At 40.2% G+C, this 21,069-nt stretch overlaps 1 protein-coding gene and 1 long non-coding RNA gene across 4 annotated transcripts in view; both read left to right on the top strand.

Moving 5' to 3' along the window:
• Positions 1-21,069, top strand: part of LOC137973190 (neuronal acetylcholine receptor subunit alpha-7-like) — a 59,032-nt gene that overhangs the window by 33,299 nt on the left and 4,664 nt on the right. Inside the window, exons 1-3 of one of the 3 annotated variants that reach the window (XM_068819958.1) lie at positions 18,042-18,366; positions 19,294-19,442; positions 20,544-20,588. In XM_068819958.1, the coding sequence (XP_068676059.1) occupies positions 18,312-18,366; positions 19,294-19,442; positions 20,544-20,588 (249 nt within the window). In that variant the 5' untranslated portion in view covers positions 18,042-18,311. Of the gene's footprint in view, positions 1-18,041; positions 18,367-19,293; positions 19,443-20,543; positions 20,589-21,069 lie in introns of those variants that run through there. The other 2 variants (XM_068819960.1, XM_068819959.1) reach the window with 2 other exon arrangements.
• Positions 12,390-13,266, top strand: LOC137973357 (uncharacterized). Its single transcript, XR_011117213.1, has 3 exons — positions 12,390-12,530; positions 12,624-12,761; positions 13,182-13,266. It is a non-coding gene; the product is annotated as an uncharacterized lncRNA (long non-coding RNA).

Here is a 21,069-nt window from a genome sequence, read left to right on the forward strand (position 1 = left end):
CAAAGGCATCGAAAACCGCGGTTTTTCGCCAAAGTGCAAAGGGGGGACCAAGGGAAAATTCTCAAAAACGGCCGATTTTTTGGGCAAACTTCGGAAGGCTAAAAAAATAGGAAATACAAGTCGCCTAATAGCCTAATTGGTATGGATGGAAAGCTAAACTATCCTAGATTTTGACTATGCAAAAAACCGCGCGAAAAAACACCTATTAGACGAGGAATGGCAATTTTTCCAAAGGCATCGAAAACCGCGGTTTTTCGCCAAAGTGCAAAGGTATGGATGGAAAGCTAAACTATCCTAGATTTTGACTATGCAAAAAACCGCGCGAAAAAACACCTATTAGACGAGGAATGGCAATTTTTCCAAAGGCATCGAAAACCGCGGTTTTTCGCCAAAGTGCAAAGGGGGGACCAAGGGAAAATTCTCAAAAACGGCCGATTTTTTGGGCAAACTTCGGAAGGCTAAAAAAATAGGAAATACAAGTCGCCTAATAGCCTAATTGGTATGGATGGAAAGCTAAACTATCCTAGATTTTGACTATGCAAAAAACCGCGCGAAAAAACACCTATTAGACGAGGAATGGCAATTTTTCCAAAGGCATCGAAAACCGCGGTTTTTCGCCAAAGTGCAAAGGGGGGACCAAGGGAAAATTCTCAAAAACGGCCGATTTTTTGGGCAAACTTCGGAAGGCTAAAAAAATAGGAAATACAAGTCGCCTAATAGCCTAATTGGTATGGATGGAAAGCTAAACTATCCTAGATTTTGACTATGCAAAAAACCGCGCGAAAAAACACCTATTAGACGAGGAATGGCAATTTTTCCAAAGGCATCGAAAACCGCGGTTTTTCGCCAAAGTGCAAAGGGGGGACCAAGGGAAAATTCTCAAAAACGGCCGATTTTTTGGGCAAACTTCGGAAGGCTAAAAAAATAGGAAATACAAGTCGCCTAATAGCCTAATTGGTATGGATGGAAAGCTAAACTATCCTAGATTTTGACTATGCAAAAAACCGCGCGAAAAAACACCTATTAGACGAGGAATGGCAATTTTTCCAAAGGCATCGAAAACCGCGGTTTTTCGCCAAAGTGCAAAGGGGGGACCAAGGGAAAATTCTCAAAAACGGCCGATTTTTTGGGCAAACTTCGGAAGGCTAAAAAAATAGGAAATACAAGTCGCCTAATAGCCTAATTGGTATGGATGGAAAGCTAAACTATCCTAGATTTTGACTATGCAAAAAACCGCGCGAAAAAACACCTATTAGACGAGGAATGGCAATTTTTCCAAAGGCATCGAAAACCGCGGTTTTTCGCCAAAGTGCAAAGGGGGGACCAAGGGAAAATTCTCAAAAACGGCCGATTTTTTGGGCAAACTTCGGAAGGCTAAAAAAATAGGAAATACAAGTCGCCTAATAGCCTAATTGGTATGGATGGAAAGCTAAACTATCCTAGATTTTGACTATGCAAAAAACCGCGCGAAAAAACACCTATTAGACGAGGAATGGCAATTTTTCCAAAGGCATCGAAAACCGCGGTTTTTCGCCAAAGTGCAAAGGGGGGACCAAGGGAAAATTCTCAAAAACGGCCGATTTTTTGGGCAAACTTCGGAAGGCTAAAAAAATAGGAAATACAAGTCGCCTAATAGCCTAATTGGTATGGATGGAAAGCTAAACTATCCTAGATTTTGACTATGCAAAAAACCGCGCGAAAAAACACCTATTAGACGAGGAATGGCAATTTTTCCAAAGGCATCGAAAACCGCGGTTTTTCGCCAAAGTGCAAAGGGGGGACCAAGGGAAAATTCTCAAAAACGGCCGATTTTTTGGGCAAACTTCGGAAGGCTAAAAAAATAGGAAATACAAGTCGCCTAATAGCCTAATTGGTATGGATGGAAAGCTAAACTATCCTAGATTTTGACTATGCAAAAAACCGCGCGAAAAAACACCTATTAGACGAGGAATGGCAATTTTTCCAAAGGCATCGAAAACCGCGGTTTTTCGCCAAAGTGCAAAGGGGGGACCAAGGGAAAATTCTCAAAAACGGCCGATTTTTTGGGCAAACTTCGGAAGGCCAAAAAAATGGGAAATACAAGTCGCCTAATAGCCTAATTGGTATGGATGGAAAGCTAAACTATCCTAGATTTTGACTATGCAAAAAACCGCGCGAAAAAACACCTATTAGACAAGGAATGGCAATTTTTCCAAAGGCATCGAAAACCGCGGTTTTTCGCCAAAGTGCAAAGGGGGCATCAAGGGAAAATTCTCAAAAACGGCCGATTTTTTGGGCAAACTTCGGAAGGCTAAAAAAATAGGAAATACAAGTCGCCTAATAGCCTAATTGGTATGGATGGAAAGCTAAACTATCCTAGATTTTGACTATGCAAAAAACCGCGCGAAAAAACACCTATTAGACGAGGAATGGCAATTTTTCCAAAGGCATCGAAAACCGCGGTTTTTCGCCAAAGTGCAAAGGGGGGACCAAGGGAAAATTCTCAAAAACGGCCGATTTTTTGGGCAAACTTCGGAAGGCTAAAAAAATAGGAAATACAAGTCGCCTAATAGCCTAATTGGTATGGATGGAAAGCTAAACTATCCTAGATTTTGACTATGCAAAAAACCGCGCGAAAAAACACCTATTAGACGAGGAATGGCAATTTTTCCAAAGGCATCGAAAACCGCGGTTTTTCGCCAAAGTGCAAAGGGGGGACCAAGGGAAAATTCTCAAAAACGGCCGATTTTTTGGGCAAACTTCGGAAGGCTAAAAAAATAGGAAATACAAGTCGCCTAATAGCCTAATTCGTATGGATGGAAAGCTAAACTATGCTAGATTTTGACTATGGAAAAAACCGCGCGTAAAAACACCTATTAGACGAGGAATGGCAATTTTTCCAAAGGATTTGAAAACTGCGATTTTTCGCCAAAGTGCAAAGGGGGCACCAAGGGAAAATTGTCAAAAATGGCCGATTTTTTGGGCAAACTTCGGAAGGCTAAAAAAATAGGAAATACAAGTCGCCTAATAGCCTAATTGGTATGGATGGAAAGCTAAACTATCCTAGATTTTGACTATGCAAAAAACCGCGCGCAAAAACACCTATTAGACGAGGAATGGCAATTTTTCCAAAGGCATCAAAAACCGCGGTTTTTCGCCAAAGTGCAAAGGGGGGACCAAGGGAAAATTCTCAAAAACGGCCGATTTTTTGGGCAAACTTCGGAAGGCTAAAAAAATAGGAAATACAAGTCGCCTAATAGCCTAATTGGTATGGATGGAAAGCTAAACTATCCTAGATTTTGACTATGCAAAAAACCGCGCGAAAAAACACCTATTAGACGAGGAATGGCAATTTTTCCAAAGGCATCGAAAACTGCGGTTTTTCGCCAAAGTGCAAAGGGGGGACCAAGGGAAAATTCTCAAAAACGGCCGATTTTTTGGGCAAACTTCGGAAGGCTAAAGAAATAGGAAATACAAGTCGCCTAATAGCCTAATTGGTATGGATGGAAAGCTAAACTATCCTAGATTTTGACTATGCAAAAAACCGCGCGAAAAAACACCTATTAGACGTGGAATGGCAATTTCTCCAAAGGCATCGAAAACTGCGGTTTTTTGCCAAAGTGCAAAGGGGGAACCAAGGAAAAATTCTCAAAAACGGCCGATTTTTTGGGCAAACTTCGGAAGGCTAAAAAAATGGGAAATACAAGTCGCCTAATAGCCTAATTGGTATGGATGGAAAGCTAAACTATCCTAGATTTTGACTATGCAAAAAACCGCGCGAAAAAACACCTATTAGACGAGGAATGGCAATTTTTCCAAAAGCATCGAAAACCGCGGTTTTTCGCCAAAGTGCAAAGGGGGCACCAAGGGAAAATATCTCTAAAACGGCCGATTTTTTGGGCAAATATCGGAAGGCTAAAAAAGTAGGAAATACAAATCGCCTAATAGCCTAATTGGTATGGATGGAAAGATAAACTATCCTAGATTTTGACTATGACGATTTTGTTTTTGACGAGGAATGGCAATTTTTCCAAAGGCTTTGAAAACCGCGGTTTTTCGCCAAAGTGCAAAGGGGGGACCAAGGAAAAATTCTCAAAAACGGCCGATTTTTTGGGCAAACTTCGGAAGGCTAAAAAAATAGGAAATACAAGTCGCCTAATAGCCTAATTGGTATGGATGAAAAGCTAAACTATCCTAGATTTTGACTATGCAAAAAACCGCGCGAAAAAACACCTATTACACGAGGAATGGCAATTTTTCCAAAAGAATCGAAAACCGCGGTTTTTCGCCAAAGTGCAAAGGGGGCACCAAGGGAAAATATCTCAAAAACGGCCGATTTTTTGGGCAAATATCGGAAGGCTAAAAAAATAGGAAATACAAATCGCCTAATAGCCTAATTGGTATGGATGGAAAGCTAAACTATCCTAGATTTTGACTATGCAAAAAACCGCGCGAAAAAACACCTATTAGACGAGGAATGGCAATTTTTCCAAAGGCATCGAAAACCGCGGTTTTTCGCCAAAGTGCAAAGGGGGGACCAAGGGAAAATTCTCAAAAACGGCCAATTTTTTGGGCAAACTTCGGAAGGCTAAAAAAACAGGAAATACAAGTCGCCTAATAGCCTAATTGGTATGGATGGAAAGCTAAACTATCCTAGATTTTGACTATGCAAAAAACGGCGCGAAAAAACACCTATTAGACGAGGAATGGCAATTTTTCCAAAGGCATCGAAAACCGCGGTTTTTCGCCAAAGTGCAAATGGAGGACCAAGGGAAAATTCTCAAAAACGGCCGATTTTTTAGGCAAAGTTCGGAAGGCTAAAAAAATAGGAAATACAAGTCGCCTAATAGCCTAATTGGTATGGATGGAAAGCTAAACTATCCTAGATTTTGACTATGCAAAAAACGGCGCGAAAAAACACCTATTAGACGAGGAATGGCAATTTTTCCAAAGGCATCGAAAACCGCGGTTTTTCGCCAAAGTGCAAAGGGGGGACCAAGGGAAAATTCTCAAAAACGGCCGATTTTTTGGGCAAACTTCGGAAGGCTAAAAAAATAGGAAATACAAGTCGCCTAATAGCCTAATTGGTATGGATGGAAAGCTAAACTATCCTAGATTTTGACTATGCAAAAAACCCGCGCGAAAAAACACCTATTAGACGAGGAATGGCAATTTTTCCAAAAGCATCGAAAACCGCTTTTTTTCGCCAAAGTGCAAAGGGGTGTAACATAGTGGCACCAAATTAGCACCTATTGTATTCTACATTTCGCATACGCATATGTAAGTAGGTTGGCACATTGTGCATGTAACATAGCGGCACCTAATTAGCACCTATTGTATTCTACATTTCGCATATGCATATATAAGTAGGTTAGCACATTATGCAAGGGCAGAGAGCACACACAAGCACGCGGTGTGTGTGAATAACGAGAATAAACTCCATCGACATCCGACTACATGGTGGCAGCATTTTACAAGAATAATCGCTAGAATCAAATCGAAAGAGGCCAGCAGAAGCGAATTATGGCAACAGCAACGTCTTTTGCGTCGCCACAGATGAACTGGGACGCTCCTGATCCGATAATTGCATTCGCAAGATTCAAACAAAAATGTCAGCTTATGTTCTCAAGCGTTCTCAAAGACGCCAATGACGAAGAAAAAGTGAGCTATATTTTACTCTGGTCGGGTGAAAAAGGTCTGGATATTTACAACAGTTGGACATTCACAAAGGAGGAAGAGAGGAAAAAACCTGCCATTATTTTCGAACGGTTCGAGAATCAATTGGAGCCGAAGACGAGTCATCGAATTCACAGATACACACTACAAGGAATGCGACAAGAACAAAGCGAGCCAGTGGATGATTTTATCTCAAGATTAAAAAACCTAGCAGCAAAATGTCAATTTCGCGACAGCACCGAAGTCGAAGACAGAGTTCTAGATCAGCTTATTTGGGGGTCAAAAAACCCCGAGGTCCAGAAGTCCCTCATAGGCCGAGACAAATCATTGTCCCTTGCAGGCGCTATCGAGATTGCAAGAAGCCACGAGGCGACAAGTAAACATATGAAGACATTGGCAGGAAGTAGCGAAAGCCATCAAGAGGATAGAAGTGTAGATGCCATTCATAAGGAACAAGAAAGGGAATCCTGTAACAACTGCGGAAAACAACACCCGAGGAACAAATGTCCAGCCTACGGTACACTATGTCGAAAATGCGGCAAAGCTAATCATTGGCAATCTGTCTGCCGATCCAGTAAACGGAAACAATTTATCCAAGGAAGAAAGCCGGTTTTCAAAAAATCTATTCACACGATTGAAGACAGGGGCGATGAAGACAATGATGAAATTCTCACAATTAGTACAATCAAGGTTAACACCATAGAAGACACGCAACATTCTTTGACACATGACACACGCGATGAAGTCTTTGCAACACTGGAAATAACCCAGCCTGAAAAGAAGCGGAAAATTAACCTCCAGTGCAAGGTGGACACAGGTGCACAGAGCAATGTTTTGCCTATCAGGCTACTTCGCATAATCGCCCCAGAGAAGTTTGATGACGAAGGAAACCTCAAACCAGAAGTACTGGAAAAGAATGAAGCCGTCCTCTCAGCATACGGTGGCTCTGTAATTAAGCAGCTTGGCACTATAAACATCTTGTGCAAGTACAAAGAGAAGAAGATTAACTGCATTTTCTACGTCACGGATACTTCAGGGCCAGCTATCCTCGGTCTAAAAGCGTGCATTGCACTAAAACTAGTCTCCCTCCACTGTACGCTAGGAACAAATCAATTAAACCAGGCTGATCCAAATAGCAGCTTCAATTCTCCAGCTCAAAATCCGGGTACTTGCAAGAAAAACTCGAGTTACATTGGAAGTCATATACCACTAGAAGAGCGGCCATCAATCACAAGTAAACAAGAGCTGATGGATATGTACCCAGAATGTTTCAATGGTACAGTTGGATGTTTTGATGACTACACATACCACATCACACTGGATCCTGAAGTATCACCGGTGGTCCATGCACCCCGCAAAGTACCTATAGAGTTGAAAGACAAATTACAAGCCGAATTACGCGAGATGGAAAGCCAAGATATCATTGCGAAAGTAACCCAACCTACGGATTGGGTCAACTCCCTGGTCATTAGAGAAAAAGAAAATGGGCGACTTCGGTTATGCCTCGATCCCAAAGACCTGAATAAGGCGATCAAAAGAGAACATCATCCCATACCCACTCTAGAGGAAATCACACCCAAATTATCAGGAGCAAAGCTTTTTAGTAAGCTCGACGCTCGCAATGGCTATTGGAATGTCAAACTAGATGACGAGTCCTCGTACCTGACAACATTCAATACACCATTTGGTCGGTATCGTTTCCTCAGAATGCCGTTTGGCCTACGAATGAGTCAAGATATTTTCCAGTTCAAGATTGATGAGACGTATCGTGATTGCCTGGGAGCCATTGGTATTGCAGATGACGTCACAGTCTATGGAAAGAACGATAAAGAGCATGACCTACACCTACATGAAACCATGGAACGTACCAGACAGGCCGGCATCAAGCTCAATGACGAGAAGTGCGTTATCAAAACAAAGGAGTGCAATTTCTTTGGTATGCTCTACACACCAGACGGTGTCAAACCCAGCCCAGATAAAGTCAGAGCCATAGAAAGTTTAGAACCGCCTAAAGACAAGAAGGAGCTTCACACCTTTTTGGGGATGGCAACCTACATGAGCTCATTCATCCCCAATTTAGCTGACCACACTGCCCCCTTAAGAAACCTCTTAAAGGAGAACGTTGATTTCACATGGAATCCATCACATTCGAAAGCCTTTGAGAAGGTGAAGGCATTGATATGTACCACAACGACCTTGGCCTACTATGACAGAAAGGAACCAGTTGTCCTCCATGTTGATGCATCAATTAAGGGCTTGGGCGCAGCTCTCTTCCAAAACGACAAGCCGATAGCCTTTGCATCGAAAGTACTTACCCCTGCGGAGACCAGATATGCTAATATCGAACGGGAACTATTGGCAGTGGTATACGGCTGCGAAAAATTCCATTCGTATCTCTATGGAAGATCGTTCGTGGTTAAAACAGACCATCGTCCCCTGGAACAGATCCATAAAAAGAACCTGATGCAAGCACCTCCACGCCTTCAAAGAATGCTGTTGCGTTTACAACCTTACGACTGCGTCATTAAATATCTTCCAGGAAGAGAAATGGTTACAGCTGACGCCCTGTCACGCCTTTCGCCGTTGGATGAATTTGAAGTGTCGGACATGAATGTGAAAGTTCACCATCTAATCAGAATTACCCCAGTAAAAATGGAAGAGTTCAAAAAGGAAACTGCGAAAGATGAAACCCTGCAGCTTCTAGCCCACAAAGTTATGCAAGGTTGGCCTGACAGTGGGAAGAAAATCACTTCGGCGCTAAAACCATACTGGCCCCTACGAGATGACATATCAGTAGAAGATGGGCTGATACTTCTTGGAAGCCGTGTTATAGTACCTGAACCCTTGAGAGGCAACATCTTGCAGCAAATCCACGGAGGGCACTTTGGTATGGAAAAATGCAAGCTACGAGCCAAATCCTGTGTTTACTGGCCAGGCATATACAAAGAAATTGAAAACCTTGTAAACTCATGTTGTGTCTGCCAGAAGTACCACAATTCCCAGCAAAAGGAGCCAATGATACCAACAGAGATCCCTTCAAGACCGTGGAAAACACTGAGCGCAGACCTTTTCTACGCTCAACAGTCGTGGTTCCTCATAGTTGTCGACTATTATTCCAAGTTCCCATTTGTCAAGAAACTTCAAAACCTTACATCCGGGGCTGTCGTTAATGAAATGAAAATGCTATTCGCAGAAAATGGAATCCCAGAATCTCTTCAATGCGACAACGGCACTCAGTTTACATCCGGCGAGTTCCATCAACTGGCAAGCCAGTACGGGTTTGAAATTGTGACGTCATCTCCACATTACCCACGTGGCCATGGGTTCGTTGAACGTCAAGTCCAAACGGTTAAGAAGACGATCCTGAAATGCAGAGAGACTAAAGAAGACATAGATCTAGCCCTGCTGGCTCTACGAACAACGCCCCTGAGCTCCAATATACCGTCACCAGCTGAATTACTGAATGGCCGAGTATTTAAATCCACACTTCCTGGTAAGATCCAGCCATCAAAGAACCAAGAGGAAGTTAGAAATTGGCTCAAAGCGAGACAAGACAACCAATGCCACTATTACAACAGACACACCAAGGAGCTCCCTGAATTACACAGAGACCAAGATATCTATGTACAAGACCCTGTGAGAAAGACATGGAATCCTGCTAGGGTCATAGATCGGGGAGAGACACCCCGCTCATATCTCATAGAAACTGGAACTGGTGCCCAATTGCGAAGGAATAGAATCCATCTTAGACCGAATAATGCTTCCAACAATTCGGCAAACAACTCTTCGGACTCCGTGTCCCAAAGAAGCATGACTGCACAATATTCAAGCGCCGTTCTACGAGAATCCACCGCGGCAGGCAATTCAGCAAATGACCCATCAAGTGGCAAGTTGACTATACAGCCCTCAAGCTCCAATCCACAATGTTCTAGTGTAACAGGAGAGGCCGAGAAAGGACCAAGAAAATCCCGCGCGGGACGTGAAATCCGGGCACCGGAAAGACTTAATCTCTGACGCTTGCCTTAATAGTTTATATTAGTATGATACATAAACACTGGACAGAAAATCCCTATATATATATATATTGTTACCAGTTTTATTCGTTGTCAACATATGGACAAGATATATTGGCCCGAATGAAGATATTGTGATATTGTTTGTTTTCCATTTAATTAATATAGTTTTAAGAGAAGGGGATGTAACATAGTGGCACCAAATTAGCACCTATTGTATTCTACATTTCGCATACGCATATGTAAGTAGGTTGGCACATTGTGCATGTAACATAGCGGCACCTAATTAGCACCTATTGTATTCTACATTTCGCATATGCATATATAAGTAGGTTAGCACATTATGCAAGGGCAGAGAGCACACACAAGCACGCGGTGTGTGTGAATAACGAGAATAAACTCCATCGACATCCGACTACAGGGGGCACCAAGGGAAAATATCTCAAAAACGGCCGATTTTTTGGGCAAATATCGGAAGGTTAAAAAAATAGGAAATACAAGTCGCCTAATAGCCTAATTGGTATGGATGGAAAGCTAAACTATCCTAGATTTTGACTATGCAAAAAACCGCGCGAAAAAACACCTATTAGACGAGGAATGGCAATTTTTTAAAGGCATCGAAAACCGCGGTTTTTCGCCAAAGTGCAAAGGGGGGACCAAGGGAAAATTCTCAAAAACGACCGATTTTTTGGGCAAACTTCGGAAGGCTAAAAAAATAGGAAATACAAGTCGCCTAATAGCCTAATTGGTATGGATGGAAAGCTAAACTATCCTAGATTTTGACTATGCAAAAAACCGCGCGCAAAAACACCTATTAGACGAGGAATGGCAATTTTTCCAAAGGCATCGAAAACCGAAGTTTTTGGCCAAAGTGCAAAGGGGGGACCAAGGGACCAATTATTCTCAAAAACGGCCAATTTTTTGGGCAAACTTCGGAAGGCTAAAAAAATAGGAAATACAAGTCGCCTAATAGCCTAATTGGTATGGATGGAAAGCTAAACTATCCTAGATTTTGACTATGCAAAAAACCGCGCGCAAAAACACCTATTAGACGAGGAATGGGAATTTTTCCAAAGGCATCGAAAACCGCGGTTTTTCGCCAAAGTGCAAAGGGGGGACCAAGGGAATATTCTCAAAAACGGCCGATTTTTTGGGCAAACTTCGGAAGGCTAAAAAAATAGGAAATACAAGTCGCCTAATAGCCTAATTGGTATGGATGGAAAGCTAAACTATCCTAGAGTTTGACTATCCAAAAAACAGCGCGCATTTCCAAAGGCATCGAAAACGGCGGTTTTTCATCAAAGTGCAAGGGGGGGACCAAAGAAAAATTTTCAAAAACGGCCGGATTTTTGGGAAACTTCGGAAGGCAAAAAAAAATAGGGAATACAAGTCGCCTAATAGCCTAATTGGTATGGATGGAAATCTAATTTATCCTAAATTTTGACTATGCAAAAAACCGCGCGAAAAAACACCTATTAGACGAGGAATGGCAATTTTTCCAAAGGCATTGAAAACCGCGTTTTTTTGCCAAAGTGCAAAGGGGGAACCAAGGGAAAATTGTCAAAAAGGGCCGATTTTTTGGGCAAACTTCGGAAGGCTAAAAAAATAGGAAATACAATTCGCCTAATAGCCTAATTGGTATGAATGGAAAGCTAAACTATCCTAGATTTTGACTATGCAACATACCGCGCGAAAAAACACCTATTAGACGAGGAATGGCAATTTTTCCAAAGGCATCGAAGACCGCGGTTTTTAGCCAAAGTGCAAAGGGGGGACCAAGGGAAATTTCTCAAAAACGGCCGATTTGTTTGGGCAAACTTCGGAAGGCTAAAAAAATAGGAAATACAAGTCGCTCAATAGCCTAATTGGTGTGAATGTTCAGTCGACCGTTTGTTTAAAGCTGGAGGACTTAGATTTCGCCGATGATCTGGCCCGTCTTTCACACAACCATGAACAGATGCAAAGCAAGACCACTGGACTGGTAGCAGGATAAAAAAGAACAGGACTGAAGATCAACTGGAAAGAAACTTAACGAAAAGCCCAAATTCGAGTTTGCTGGCGAGGGGTTGGCAATTGGCCCATGCTCCACCTGGAGCGATGGGCCTAAGTAAGTAAGTATAAGTAAGTAACTTACATTGCTATTCACCGTCGTAGTCCTTGCTTTAAGTCCCTAGCGGTTAAATTACACCTATGTGGTGTTACGTTCTTGCCAACGGAAATTAAACCTAATTTCGACTCTAACTAAATCGTGTTTACATAATCAGCCTAAGTTTATTAAAAAGTACCCTTCGAGCAGAGTCTCCATCTAGGGTAATCATCTTCATCATCATTATCATCATTTTATTAATTTAAAGTACAAATTACAACGATAATCCTGCGCAACCCACAGATAGCAAAGCTAACATTACATTAAGTTACAAGTTAGTAATTAAAAAGAGAAGGTGGCTGAAAAGTTCAACAAAATACTCGAGCACAGATTTTTTACTTCGCCTCATAGGACGTTTTCAACCAACCTCTACAGACAGCAATAAAAATAGAGAAATGTACGACTTCTGGTGGACAAACAAAAGAAATTAATGAGAAATCTTTTGTTTTCGTTGACCAACATGGTGGCGATGACGTCACGTGAAAACCTCCTATGTGGAATGTCATTGACCTCTTTTGATTCAAAAGAAAAACATATTTAATTTCATATATTGGCACCGATCAGGATAATTAATCCCCGTTAGTGATGAACGCAAGCAACAGATAGGTTTGCGCAATTTGATTGTAAACAGATTTTCCCAATAAGAACGTAATCGGTTTCAGTCATGTGTATAAAAATCTTCCTTTCATTTTTCCATATTGTAACTTTGTTTCAAGGTAAGTAAATTTTAGCCTTTTGTACTTGATAGTGTTAATGATGAAATTACCAAGGAGGTTTGTGTTCTTCTTGTATGAATTTTATTCCTACAGTTCGAAATGAAATCCTATTTAACATTCAAACAAACTATTAAACTGTGGAGACTGTGGATTGCTTACTGATTCAATCACAGAGCGTGGCCGGCAATAAACGCAACCATTTGATTTTCCATTCGTCGGTTTGCAAAATAGGTGAGTTTTAATAAAAGGAGCAGCCTCACAGAACGAACTCAAAATTAAAGAAACGTTTCTATGTAGAGATTAAAAAAGCGACAAAACTCGAAGAAAGTTTCATCATTCACAATGTAGAAGGAAAAAGAAGACTTTGTTTCTTCAATTTTTGAAAATATTAAGTTGAAATTCTAGTCCAATATAGCCTTAGGGTAAAATAGAATTATAAAATTTCCGATTTTTGCATAGGAACAGTTGTCTTTATCAGTGAGAATACGTGAATTAATTTTCTCACTGCACTCGACGATAACGCCACCTCGAACCCTTAGTTAATGATATCACATATTTTCCTCATTACTAAAAGACTCTTATATTTCTTTGTAGCTCATTACAAGTGACATTTTAGAAGGCTTACCATAATTAATTTTCTTTGTTTGCCAGCTGTTTTGACGGGATCGTGTCACTTAGGGCGCGTTCGATTGACCCTATTCCGGAATAAGAATACGTGGAGTGGTGATTAAAACGGTATATGTTTGGCGAGTTTAAAGCAACAAGGATAATAAATGTATGTTTAAAATAGCATTTTAGCAAGTGTTTGATAATGTTAATGTGAATCTCCGTAAAAACGAAGGATTTCTAAATTATATTCCATGTATTCCTATTCCGGAATACGGTCAATCGAACGCGCCCTTAATAACAAATATTTATAGTATACAAGGTAAATGCAGCTGTCGTGAAAGGGCTGCCGATCTTTCGCTCGATTTTAAAACATTTATTGTTCTTTAAAGTGAATGGGAGGTGCTGCACATGCAGCACGAGTATTTTTTCTTCTTTAACCAATAATATTCTCGTTGCTGTAGCCGTCGTAAGCAATGACAATGGCGGCGGCAACGAGAACGTCGTATCAAAATATATATTCACGTTATTGTAATCACTCCGTGACGATTTCAACCTTTTTAATGTGACAAGGGTGTGGTAGTCCCTCCAACGTGACACTGGTCGGAACGGCGCTTGACTTAGAGAAAAAAGTGAAAATTTATCCTCAAGTGAGACGTTCTTCATAAAATCTAAAATTTGGCTATTTCAGCAAAGAGAGAGACAAAAATGAAAAGCGCACGTGCAGGGCGTGCAAAGCTATTGCTTTTGCCTACTAAATATGCAAATTATTGACGTTCCCGCTGTCGTCGTTGCTTAATTAAGTTCCCTAATGTCTGACCAGTGTTTCTGTCAATTTATCAGATAAACAAATCAGCTAAAATGTGCGAATTCTGCTACCTTCGTGTAAAGATCGATGACCAGCAACTTAACCGTGTTTGTATGGAAAAGAGAGATCTTATCTGTCAAAACATGTTTTACTAGCAGTCCATTAGCCGGACCCTCCATCTTCTTTTTTAACCCTATGAGTCAACCCTGACCAGTATCTTTTTATTTTTAGAAGCACCTCCCAGGGGGGTTTTCACGGGTGTTTTTACTTTGCCCAATCATAAGAGACCTATGGTCACCCACTAAATACATCACATGCGGCACACCCGAAACACGAAGTTATTTCAAAATGATGAAAAGATACATAGCAGATCTAAAAATAAAAAGATGTGAGACATGGTTGACTCAAGGGTAAATACCTATGGAAGTTCCAGATAATGGGCTCCTGGTTTTAATTTTTGTCAACAAAATCAAGTGTTAATTTTGTGGAGAAAAATTAATGTGGGGTAAAAAGGATTAGCACACGTTTCTTCTCCTCCAATTATGCCCTGATTTGTGATTAATCTGCGCCACAATCTTAGGGGGCTTCGCTTGGTTAACGTGCAGAAATTTAGGGTGGAATTAGTAGAAAAAAGTTATTAAACGTTCTGCCCCCGACATGCTTGCATTCCTTTCTAGTCCCATAATTCCTAGGATCTTTCTGGTAAGTGAGGTTTACATGGTGCTAGGATCTACCTTTCATCCTGTTTTCAGCTACGAAAATTCAATGTCCTCGGACATCCCAGCTCTAGATCTACCGCCAAGTACAACGTTTGCAAGTTATTTCAACACAGAAAATTTATGTACCCACCTTTTAGGATGTCCCTAAAGCGAAAATCTTCTTTCCACCGAATAAATGTGGGAGGAAAAAAAGGAAAGGAAAGGAACTTTATTTAAGTGTCTAGTCGTTCTAGCGCTGGAGCGCTAATTGGGGACGCTGTAAACTGAAATGAACAATGAAAGTAAATTAAGTCAAATGTCGGTTTTTGAGGAGAGGGGAAACCGGAGTACCCGGAGAAAACCTCTCGGAGCAGAGAATGATGAACCAAAACATTTTCCCTCATGAGATAAATTAAATGTGTATTTTTGAAACGCAAGACGTCAGGGAACTGGAAACTTGAAAAAAAAAAATTATTTTAAGGTCATCTTCGACTTCCTTTCGATAAATAGTCAGAATACCTTGCGATTTTGATTTTAGAATTTGATGACGTCACTGTGAAAACCATCCATAGTTTTCTTGTTTTTCTGAGTGGGGTCCAGTTTGAGGAATTGGGGGTCCACGTTTTGTAACGTGCCTGCTCAAGACCAGGAGCCCATGAGCTCCTGTCAAGACCTATTGAATTTGTAATGTTGGATTATTGAAGAGCTTTCGACAGTCGCTTTGGAAGCAAAGAAAAAGGGTAGGAAAAGAAATAATCTTATAGGACGTAACAATCATGAGGTGCGCGATCGTCATTTGCGCATATGACCTATCAGTGTATGATGACGTAATTCAAGATGGCGCTGAAAAAGCGGACGAACGAAGAAACGAACATTTTTGCTAAGGTTCACCCCATGAACAGGATACCCAAGATTAAAAGTTGCAGCGTTGTCCCAATGTCCAACGCTAAAAATAAAGGGAAAATGCAAATTTAGATTCCCTTGAACTTCAGTTCTGTTCTATTTGCCCCGAATTCGAAACTAGTGAAGCGTAGACGCAGAGGTATTTCTTTGAGGATACAGGGGTCTCCAGCAGTGCATCCTTCAGTCTCCTCATGATCTTATAAGCTTTGAATTAAGATCTCTGAGAAACAGCAAATCATTTGGCTTCTTCTGGGTAGTAGACACCTGCATGAACTCGTTATTGTTCATCAATTACAATGTGTAATCTAAAAAAAAGGAACTTTATCATTCAATGTATTTTTCCTTTCATTTTATTGGCCGAGAGCTGACCACGTGACCTGCAATAACTGCCCTGCAAAAAAGTGTTTTGCTGCAAAGAATAATTTTCTCATGCGTAATTGAAACCACGCTCTTGTATGAAAATGTCAGGTCGGTAAACTGTCTTCGAGCATGGCACACAGTTTCGTTTTTAATACCGCATTTTCCCCTTTTTCGGATTCGGATTTCAAGGCATTGAAGACTGTGAAAATTTTCAGTTTACATGTTGATGCCTACATTTTGTTATTGGACATTTGACTGTAAATACAATATGTAGTCTAATATTTTAAAAAATAGAACCACACTTTTGAATTTACAGAATATGTTTCGATGTTTCAAACATCATCTTCAGCCATCGAAACATCGACACATTTGAAACATCGAAACATGTTCCGTAAATTCAAAAGTGTGGTTCTATTTTTTAAAATATTAGTAACACTTGTGTTATCCAGACAATATGTAGTCTACAAATAAAATTATGCAGAGAAGGACACCAATCCTGCAAGACAGCGCGCGCTTTGCCGCTTCCCGAAAACAAAAATAAAATACAAACGCGGTGACCGAATGATATAAAACAATTATGGAACTCGTTTACAAAAATATCGTGATTTGTCTGTCAGTGTCTCGCAGATCAATTAATTGCCTTAGCCTTCGGCTTCGGGAAATAATTGATCTGTTTGCCACTGGCAAATCATATTTTGCTCAACCTCGCCCAATAATCAATAATTGTTAATTCACTGAAACACTGAGGTGAGTAATTATGTTGGTATGTAGCAGGCAATCGACAGAAAATGATTCAGCAAAACGAAGACAGGAAGCCACTTTGTTTCTCTTCCGCTGCTCTGAAGTAACTAGTACTTAACTAATTACCAAATTAACACTAGAAAGTGTGAAAAGCATCATTGAACGGTCGGTTTGCACGCGGCTTTAAAACCGTCTTTAAATTTGATTGGATCTTCATAGGCTGCACCTGTCTGAGTTTAGGGAGGGGTCCCAGTGTTCAGTTTTTCTCGTTTCTTTGACAACTGTCCGTGGGCGGTATTTTTTAAGGACATTAACTTATTGCACTCGAACTCATTAATTCGAATCGTGATAGTGTACTCACAACAAGAGAAGTGTACGTCAAACACAGCTAACACCCTTGAACCTTTAGCCAGTCTTACTGATAAGAAAGATCATGAAATGTAATCCATCCCTTCCCAATATATTTATTTACCGCTATATCAATGATTTCAACCGTTTTCTATTGCTTCCATTAAATTCGTCATTTTAAATTAAGTACTGTTGCATATTACAAGCCATGTCAACTTCTCTGTAAACCGTAGACATTACTTGTAAAACCCTGATGAAGAAGGGCAGTGCCTGGCCTTATGCGGAATATAAAATATATTCATTCACCGTTATATCAGCCGTGCTCTTTTTGAACTGTTTTTTTTTTTTTTTTGTGGCATATATTGGCAGCTATGACGATTAGAAGTGGCAGAAGCTTTAACTTCACATCAGAGATTCACAAAACACACTGTGCTTTAATGTGCAAAATTGGTGTAGCACAACGAACGTTGATATCTTAGCCGATAATCAGTTTGTATTTTCCTTAATTTAATCAGATTCGGTACTAAAAAGTTAGTCAATCTGGTAAACTTCTGATTTACAAGCACGATGAAAATCAAAAGCTATTGATAAGAAATGCTTGACCTTTGTTGTGATTGTTTAGGTGCGATAATCTTGGGAAAACAAAATGAGAGGTTTGGTCTCCCTCCTTCCAAAAGCAATCTGAGTTCTCGCAAAAAAGGCGATGCCTGTCATTTTTCCAGCATTGAAAATTAAGAGAAGGGGTAGCTCTAATCTTTCATTAGAAATGCCCAAGATTGCCACTAGTTGTGTCATAAAGCACTTAAAATTAGCTTCTTTTTTTTTTGAAGATGTGGTGTTTGGAGATGGTTTCAATAACGATTTCTTCACGCAGAAGTTATGTCAATTGAAGTCCAAGTAATTAACTACTTAATTGAAAATGACTGTGCGAATTCTATTTAAGTCTGCTATTTGTTTTAGCTGTGTGCCAAGCGACATGAATGGACTAAAAAGATTAACAAGTATTTTATCACTGCTATGTAAATAATGTCAAAGTTTCTAAAATTCGATGAAATTTGATGTTTTAAAATCCCTTAGGAGTATCCTTTGGAGAGGAAATCATATCGATCCCCGATATCATCCTTGTTGTTCGTCATTAGCGTGACGCCGTATTTGACGTAAGCGAGCTCTTATAGTTTTCAAGAAAAGAGAGCCGCATATTGTAGTCGTCTCGTCTTTACTGATCAAACATGATCAAGTTCACGCCGAATAATGAAAAAGATTAATCCGCTTTTCTTAGAGCCACTTAACGAGGTGTTTTAAGAAAACTACATACTGATGAAGAAAATCGAAATCTTGCTGATATGCCTCGGCGTTCCTTCATTCTTTGAAGGTGAGTCACAAACTGTAAAAACTGTACCGCAACGTGAACAAGTAAGCTCGAATTAAGAGCTAGGGGTCTCCATCTTCGATAATTTCAACGTTGTTATGACCTTCCTGTGATCTGTTTCGTATTTGCTTCAAATGAGGTGAAGCTATGTTCCTCGCAGTACTGAGCTTCACTTAATTTCATGTCAATATATGATTCATTTCATATATCATTTCATCTTTGGTTCAAATGGTCCCAAAAACGGCGAATAACAGAGCCGGGGAGGTATTCCATATATTGAGGATGGCAGGGGGACATCCTGACGTTGAAATGAAACGTTATTTTATTTAAACCTGCGCTCAAGACAGCATGTTATCGAGATAATGTGTCTTGTGTAATTGCAGCACAGCACAAATGGTAAAATTGTAAGCGAAAATCAACGGGCATTGTTATGAAAATTTAATCTAATTTAACATTGTATTTGAATTATAGTCAAATTCTTACAAATCAAAGTCCCAGACCCCGAGGAATCGGCTTGTATCGACGAGAAAGAGAACCAAATGTCTTTAATAATTAACTTGTCTGTTTAGCAATCGCAAACGGGCAAATTGATTACATAATTATGCGATTTTGAGAGGGTGTTACATTAAATGACGCATTTCTGGCATCGCGCCCTAATCGCTAATGCAAATTCTCGGTGTACTAAAAGAAAGTTGAATTAGTCAACCAAGACACAGTTCAATGTAATTCGAAATTACTCTTTTTTGTGACGGCTCCTGCTTTTATACTCCTCAAAAGAACATTAAATCGCTTGCAAGACTTCGAATGCACTTCGCTTGCGTCTTTATTCCCGCGAGCGTTGCCTGCGGAGACCGTAGTTCCCTCTCCTCTAGGGTTAGTTACCGTGAAAACCAACATATGCCACAATAAATCATATTTGTTTGTTGTAAGGGTCCTTTTGCTCAACTCTATCTTCGCCTGAACATCAGATACGAGCAGACCTTTTATTGAACTATGACAAGAAAGTTCGCCCTGTGATCAGTGGAAGAAAACATGTGGATGTGGAGTTTGCGATGAGAATTAGCAGACTTGTACGAGTGGTACGTGTGATTTATTTCTCAGTTGTAATCTCATTTCGACTCAAGTGTTAAAACACCTCAGACTCAGACCTCATTATTCAACTCCCTCCTCTCCTTACGAATTCGTAGCATAAATTCTGTCTTTTAAGGTGAATCATGTACTGTTTGCTCCTTTATTTTTGGATAATACATTAGGAGTAGAATAATTGCAATTTTTTTATTTTTCAAAGTACCGGTCTGTAATTACTGATTAGCACACTGTAACCGCAGTCACGTAATTATACTATTCTATCTTGTATTCTAATAAAGCATTCGTGTAGAGTCTGGTTCATGCGTACTCTGTGGTAGTAGCCGACCTGATTACACAATAATTTATACTCCTGAATCTGCTGTTAACACAATTACTTCTGGTTTTTATTACGACAGGGTGCTGTCTCGCTCGCCGTTCTACTTCTTCTTGCTTGTACTCAGCTAGATAAGCTTGAGTAGTAGAAGTAGTAGTAGTAGTAGTAGTAGTAGTAGTAGTAGTAGTAGTAGTAGTAGTAGTAGTAGTAGAAGTAGTAGAAGTAGCGGTGGTGGTGATGGTGGTGGTGGTGGTGGTGGTAGCAGTAGTAGTAATAGTAGTAGTAGTAGTAGTAGTAGTAGTAGCAGCAGCAGCAGCAGCAGCATAACTTAAGCGTAGTCCTTAATGCAGGAAATAAATCATAAAGAAAAAAGGCACATTGTAACATTCAAAGCGAAAAATAATTCTTATTTGGTATTGAAAACAGTATGGCAAAGATTTATTCTTTACGGACATATATTACGAACATATAAACAATATTATTATTCAACACATTGTGACAATGTCAAATATGGTCATAGCGCGCTCAATATTCGTCGTGCGCAGAAGAATATTAGTTTTTCCATCTGTTTCCCAATAAACGTCGAAAATTGTGCTTTGTCATCAATCTGTTGAATAATAAAACAATCAATTCCGCATCAATTCCGCATCAATTCTATATCCTTTGGCTATACTAGAATATTTTATATTTCACTCACAGAGATCGGATACGATTACTTGCTGATCTATCAAAAGATGTCTTATTGATCAGCCGGTCTCTTCGTATTTATTTAAAACAGGACACCCAAGAACAGTTGGTGGTATTGGACACATGGATTATACAAGTAAGACAACTAATTCGACCATAGTTGATACAGGGAAATAATTATGAAACCCGGCAAATTACCTTGTTGTAGGTTCTGGTTCTCTTTTTTGGCCTTGACCGTGCACAAAAGACAATAGCTGTTTACTCCGTACTGAGGAACTATCCAATAGAAACGTGTTGGTTACGTAAATCATGCATAATGTATGAGTGGAAAACAAAAGATTGTGCACGGTCGCGAACTTTACAACCTAAATCTTGGACTCTTTGTTTGCTCCTTTGATGTTTGCCGAGCTTCAAAACCAGTCCTCTCTAACTATGATTCGACGGAGTTCTAGTTAACTATCAGTTATCATGAGAGGGGGAGGAGAGCGGAATAGGGGAATAGGGAGAGGAAGAAAGAAGGCAGGGAGGGGTGGGTAAAACAGGACATAGAGGGAAAGGGGGAGGATTCAAAACTGATAAAACGGCTTCGATCTTGAAATAACGCATACAAAATAATA

This window comes from Montipora foliosa, chromosome 10 (genome assembly GCF_036669935.1).
Source record: "Montipora foliosa isolate CH-2021 chromosome 10, ASM3666993v2, whole genome shotgun sequence".
Taxonomy (NCBI): Eukaryota; Metazoa; Cnidaria; class Anthozoa; order Scleractinia; family Acroporidae; genus Montipora; species Montipora foliosa.